Source organism: Quercus lobata, chromosome 6 (assembly GCF_001633185.2).
Source record: "Quercus lobata isolate SW786 chromosome 6, ValleyOak3.0 Primary Assembly, whole genome shotgun sequence".
Lineage (NCBI taxonomy): Eukaryota > Viridiplantae > Streptophyta > Magnoliopsida > Fagales > Fagaceae > Quercus > Quercus lobata.
This window is the reverse complement of record NC_044909.1, coordinates 25,525,688-25,532,925: the sequence shown is the minus strand read 5'-3', so window position 1 is coordinate 25,532,925 and position 7,238 is coordinate 25,525,688. Positions and strand designations below refer to the sequence as shown.

The 7,238-nt window shown below is 30.2% G+C and overlaps 1 protein-coding gene across 1 annotated transcript; it reads left to right on the top strand.

Moving 5' to 3' along the window:
• Positions 1-269: 269 nt before the first annotated feature.
• LOC115950936 (PLASMODESMATA CALLOSE-BINDING PROTEIN 3) lies at positions 270-6,508 on the top strand. Its single transcript, XM_031068216.1, has 3 exons — positions 270-703; positions 824-857; positions 6,004-6,508. The coding sequence occupies exons 1-3, from the start codon at positions 376-378 to the stop codon at positions 6,227-6,229; spliced, it is 588 nt and encodes a 195-aa protein (XP_030924076.1). The 5' UTR covers positions 270-375; the 3' UTR covers positions 6,230-6,508.
• Positions 6,509-7,238: the final 730 nt, after the last annotated feature.

The window sequence follows — 7,238 nt, the reverse complement described above, 5'->3', positions numbered from 1 at the left end:
AAAAGAAAAAAAAAAAAATTTACCACCAAAAGGGCAATATCGTAAAGAGATATCATTCTGAAGGAAAGCAAGTAGAGGGCGGTGGATATAATAATAAATAAATCTGAAAACCAGAAACGGCAGAACCTAGAGGAAGGAGGCAAATGGTATTTCACCATTTCTACAGCAAAAGCAACAAAAAAGCAAAAAAAGAAAAGAAAAAGACTATCTCTCTCTGATTCTCTTTCTTTTCTGTCTCTCTCTCTTCCTTTACCCAGTAAGCCATTTCTCTCTCTCTCTCTCTCTCTCTTTCTCTCTCTCTCTCTCACAACACAACAATAACATACTGACTCTCTCACTCTACCCTATAACTAGACATATATAGTGTTTGTGGCCATGGCAGCACAACCTCAAAATCAAGTGTTGTTGTTGTTGTTGTTAATGAGCACAATAATAAGCATGGTGGTGGTGGTGGTGGTGGAAGGAGCATCGTGGTGCGTGGCAAGGAGTGATGCAAGCAACCAGGCATTGCAAACAGCCTTAGACTATGCATGTGGGTCTGGTGCTGATTGCACTCCTCTTCAGTCTAATGGCCTTTGTTTCCTTCCTAACACCATCCAAGCACACGCCTCTTATGCTTTCAACAGCTACTTCCAACGAAAGGCCATGGCTCCTGGTTCTTGTGACTTTTCTGCCACTGCCACCATTGCTCAAACCGATCCCAGTAAGTATAATATATGCATGTCCTTTGTCCTTTCTCTCTCTCTCTTTCAAGTTGGATGTTTTATATTTATAATGTGTGTTGTCTTTTTCTTTTTTTAATTTTTATGTGTTGTTGATGTAGGTTATGGATCTTGTGTGTACCCATCTTCAGTAAGGTATGTGCCTTTTTTTTTTCCCTTGATTTATTGGTAATAAGAAACTATTGTTCTTTACATACAGGCATAATAGATTTTTTTTTTTTTTTTTTTTTCTGGGAAGGGGGGGGGGGGGACAGAACATTTTATAGCACAACATTATTTAGTAGGTATGTTACCTTTTTTCCCTTATGTTGGGGGTTTTAAACTTTTAATAATAATAATAATAATAATATATTGAGATTTTATTTGGTGCAAATCGTTTCTTCGGCTTCACGTAAAATGGTTGAGGGATACACTTTCCCTAACAAAATATAAGAAGAATTGATTATTGAGAGATACACTTTCCCTAAATAAAAATTAACATACTTCCTTTAATTTCGCTTTACAAATAGTTTAGCATACATTTATTTACATATAGAATATAAAAGAAGAGAGAAGCGGCCTGCGTGGGTGGGTCTAATTAATTCAAATCAAAAGTAATGCAGATGACTCAAAAAGCAGCACTCTCTTTTAATTTAATTTATTTTTAAGTCTTGGACTTCCCATCTTCTCTGTTAAGGAAAATTCTTAGGTATTATCAGAATATGGATAAATTATGCTCCCTTCTCTTACATTCATGGTATACCCTATTATGAATTTAATAAATAGACCCCACCATGAATGTGAGAGGATGAAACACTATTTTCTGTGCTTTGAGAGTACCTATAAATTACTTGTTTCGGTATTATTTGTAATTATGATTATACTGATTGCCAGTAGTTTAAAACTATAAATATATATATATATATATATATATATATAGGACAAAGTTTAGCTACAAAATTGATTGTAGTTTAAGGCTACAAACTCACTCAATAAAATAAATAATACAACATATTTTGAAAATCTAACCGTTGAATTGCATGTTCTTTACGTCCTTAATACACATGTTAAATATTGTGTCAATCGGATATCATTTACTATATGATCTATAAGCTTATATTTTGTGCATAATTTTAAATTACAAAAACTTGCAATTTAAAAAATGTATTGATGACATAGCTGTTAATCTTTAATTTTCTTGAAATTTTGCAAGTATGAAGAATATAAGAAGAAGATGTAATCCAATGGTGGATTTGTCAAAATTCACATTTAATAAAAAGATATTAAGTAAGTTTGTAACCTAAGGCTACAACCAATTTTGTACCTAAACTTTGTCCATATATATATATATATATATATATATATATATATTTATAGTTAGAGTTGATGCCTTTCCATTTCCAACAACGTCCTCCATCTTCAATCAATTCAATTACACTCCAACTTTTACCGCACTCTTTTTCCTTTTTCACCACACCGGCCCTCTCTCCCAAAATTGTTCATCCTCCTATCCCAAATTCAACTACTCTTTCTAATATTAATAAATATAATTTCTATCTTATCCTATTATTTTATTTAATATTTAAAAAATAAATTTTATTTTTCCTATAGTTTGTGCATTTTTAAATGATTGACAATGCCTTATCTGATATTTCTTTTTAAAAATTTTTTTTTTTTTTTTTTGACAATGCCTTATCTGATATTTCTTCTTCTTTTTTAAAAAAATTTAAATTTTCTAAACATGACATTTTGGGACGCTATTAGTATTATTTTACATTACATGCCAAATTGTGATTATTTTCATATTGCCCCACTACTTTTTCTTTAATATTCACATACCCTCCTACCAGAGTTGTGTAAAGCGTGTGATTTAAATTTTTTTTTTTTTTTTATAGGGAATAGCAATGTCAATGATACTCAAGTGTCCTATGATATTAATGATGCAATAAACTAATTTGACAGTTTTTTCTTTTTTTCTTTTTTTTTAGTAAATATTTCAATTTTTCTTTAAAAGTTTCATATTATGGATAGTAAATATATACCCTAAGGGCATACATTAGCTGAACCCATTATATTATCATGCATCCACATTTTCAAATATGAAACTTGAAACAACCTTCAATTGAATTGAGCAAAGCCTAGTTTTTAACGAATTCTGTCAGGGGATGTGACCTAAGTACACAATGTCACAGGCCCTTTTTATTGTATACTAGCTAGTCTACTCCCATAGTTTTTTCATGAATACATATTATTGTCTTCCTTTTTTGCCTTTTTTTTTTTTTAATTTCATCGATCATAAATTGTTATGTATTTATTTAATTATTTTTAATAAAATGATAAAATTTTAAATTGAAAAAAAAAAATTAAACACATAACATATCATAATTGGTGGAATATAAAATAAAATACAAAAAGTGAGACAAAGAATTAATAATGAGTAAATTTAAAATATAATATTTAAATGAAATAGACTTTAGAAAAGAGAATTTGATGTGAGTGAAAAGGAAAAATTGTTAGCTAAAATGAAAAAGTATGTTCTATTCTAAAATAGAGAGAAAATTTTAGCTAATGTGATGCCAATGCTAGGATTCTAGTATTTTATTTTTATTATTTAGTTTATTAAGCATATTTTTAATTTTAAAGGCTTAAATTTCTCTCTCTCTCTCTCTGGATTGAATTTTATTTTTGTTCAATTTATTTTATTTTTTTTAGTTTAATAAGCTAATAAAAATAAATTCTCACAAACGGAATACAAATATCTCTTGAGTAATCATGATTTTTTTTAGCCAAAAGAAAGTTCCATATAAAGAGTGTTTTTGGGTAGTATACTTGTATTATTGTAGGCAGCGGACCTAAAAAGGAATTTGTGTAGCCCATCCCCTTGTATTATTTCCTATTCCTATAAACCCAGTGAAATATGAAAAGAAAGAAAAAAAAATATCGTAGTGGGATATAAAATCAATTATCTGTAAAACATAAAGATGAATGTTATTTCCACACCTCAGAGTTTGATAGAAACAAATAAAGGTATGGAAATAAGAGCTCTGATAGGAAAATTATTAGGTACTTCCGGAGTACTATAAATGTGTACTTCCTCCTCTCATATGAATGATGGGTCCTACCATGAATTTAATTAGTAGAACCCACCATTCATGTGAGAGGAGGGAGTACGCATTTATGGTACTCCGGGAGTATACAATAATTTTCCATTAGGATATAGTTATAGTAGTAGTAGTAGACCGTAGATCTTAGGGTTTAAAAATATTGTTAGCAAAAAAAAGTAGTATGGTACATAGAGCCTTGACATGCTTGAAATGTGTTCAGATATCAACATTATTATTCTCTCTGACAATAACGTGCGTGATGAAATCAAATTTAACAACAAATACTTTATGGAATCTCACTGGTTTAAAGAAATTAGGGATCATTTCGTAATGTTGTTTGTATTTTTTTAAAATATGTGTGGATAAAAAGTGTGTAAAAATACGTATAATATTATATAAATCTCAATCCAAGACTTTATGTAGTTCTATTTGTATACCGCTTTTATAGGTTTTATAAAAGATGCTTACATTACTTTACATTACCTCTATGTTTTCCACCTAGGAAATATATAAATTAAAAAATAAAAAATAAAAAATTGTTATGGAGACAAGGTTTGGTTGGTGTGTGTGCATTGTACAAGTCGCATAACTCTTAAATGTTTCTGAAATACAGTGAATAGTACTTTCTCCTCTTACATTTATGATGAGGTTCACTGATTAAATTTATGATAGAATATTATAAATATGAGAAAAAATGGTACAATTTCACTATACTCCGAAAATGCCTTTATACTACTTTACTTTACTGGGCGACAAAGATAAATGGGCTTTTTCCCCAATCACAATTTTAAAATACACAATCTGTTGCTAGTTTAGTTGCTACCAAATCTTTTGACCAAACCATCATGATTTGATTTGATTTTGGTTGAGTTCCGTTTTACTTTAGACATGATGAGGTAGCTCGTAGTTTTCAATCAATATCAGGCTCTCAGATGTAGTAGTTGGTTTAGAAGTTCGATATATATATATATATATATGAAACAATATAATATAGTTCAATTTTTTTTTTTTTTTTAAAACAGTTCCATTTTATTTTATATTTATAGGAGTTCTAATTACTAATTAGCAATGCATTGCTATAGTATAGTGTCGTCATGTTCATCCACTCAACTCAATGACACATTCTTTATTCACCAATATTGGACCCAAACATCTTTGTTCATTTTTGTGTTACCAGAGCAGCAATGAGAGGTATAAGTGTGGTACCTACCAAGTGTGTCATTGAGACTGGTGGCTATATGATCTGTTAAAGTCCTAAGATGGCTTTCAGGTTGGTGAGAATAGATACTCTCAAAAAGTCCAGATGCCCCTTATTAAAGTGGCCCAACTAACAATTCTTCGTGCACCTTTCAGATTATAAATGCCCCAAGAGGCATTTACTTGAACTAATCTACAGGAAAAGAGTTTTTAAATATGTATATAATTATTAAGTTAGTTTAATTAGTACATAATTAATGCTTTCATTCAGTCACACAATCACTTCGTTTTCATGACATAATTGCATTGTAGATTAAAAAATAATTATTGTTGATCTTTGTAATAAGAAAATGAGAGGGAAAAATAATTCCATTTTAATGATGAGAATGAGGGAGAGAACCTGTGGCATACAAAAATAGGTAACTTTGAAGATGCTGTTTAGTGGTGATCAGTGTCACTCCAAAGGATCTACTTTTTTTTTTTTTTTTTTAAATGAGAATATTTCATCTGCTCCTAAAATCTAGTAGCCAATGCTATACATATCTTTCACTTCAATGGGCAAGCCATCTATGTGCCATTTCTTGTGTTGAAAAAGGAGAGAGACGCAATAACGAAACTGTTGAGAGTTGTGTCTCCCATTGTCAAACTTAAATTTAATTGAATTGATAATAACAAGTTAAACTTGATCTGAATTGTATATATATTTTTATGAAGATCTTTTTTTTCTTTTTTCTTTTTAAGAAGTGCACACACATATATGGGGGAAGGGGGATGAGATCTGAAGATCTGAATTGTATATAGTAATCAATTTTAATTATTACTTTATTATTTGTCTCCAAATTATCACTGTTGTTTCCATATGATTAAAAAGGAATATCATATTACACTAGATTTTGCGAGAAAATTTTACCATTGAAGCTGTTTAATCCAGGTTAGGGAAAAATTTACCTCTAATCCAATCAATAATTATCACTAATTACTAGAATTATTCAAACTTGCAGCACGGCCGGAGGGACTATTACACCAACAACACAAACTTCAAATAACCCAACTACTCCAACGACGACGACTACAACACCTGCCAACGGTGGTTCTGGTGGACTAACTCCGGGATTGACCCCGCCGTTCCCTGACAATTCTAAAGCATCTTTGGAGTACATGATCTCATCAATCTTAGTGCCTCTCTCCATTCTACTTGTTCTTACCCTTACCTTTCAACCAATGTAGGTGTTCTTAGAAACATTAGAATTGGCAGTGGAGAAGAGGCTTACACAGTTTTGTTAGAAGTTAAGCCTTCTTTGCCTACCACCATTGAGAATTATAAAATACAATTTGATCTTTTGAACTTTTTTATCTACTCATTCAAATTGTTGTTCACTGGCTGGTTATGAGAAGCTTATTTGGCTTGGCGAGTTGGAGCCAAGCTAGGGTTTTAGGTAGGCTTTATTATGGCCCAAAGTTTGTAGGTCTTACAAATTCAATTCAATAGTTCAATTTAATTAGTCTCTTGTTGAAGATTGAGATTGTTTAGAGTATGATGTAGCCCTTCTACCAAGCATTTTCCTTTAATATCTTTACATAGACAATTTTTTTCTTCAACAGCATATTTAAGTGGGATACTACTCATTTCATGTTAATTTCGTCATATAAAAGCATTTACATCGGTCTTTGTAATATAGAATAAGCCCCACATTTTATCCAACCAACCGTCAGAACTTCCCACATCAGTTTATGTATAATTGCATAAATTCATCCATAGTTACAGTAATTAAGTAAATTTATACTAATACTATTCATTTTGCATTTAGTTTTTTATTTTTTTTTTTTTACTTATTTAGAGAACAAAGGAAGAGAGTAGATGGTGGTTATTGGGTGTGAAGAGGGAAACAATTTTTAAAAATCAAGAAAAAATTAATATTTTAATAAAATAGAGTTTAGAATAGATAATTTGATGCAAGTATTTTTGAAAAGTGATTTTGTAAAATAAAAATAATAATAAAAAAAATAGGTTTTTATGTTAAAATGAATATGAATTTTTCCATAACTTGACGTGAATGCCCTAATGATAGAATATTCCATTTTTGTTGTAATTTTCCTAACACATTAACAATATTAGATGGCCAAAGACCAAAAAAATATATTATATTGTGCGTTTTATGAGTAAACAACATTAATAGTACCTCTTTGAAATGGTGGATCATGTTAAAGAAAAAAAAAAAAAAAAAAAGCCTAATAA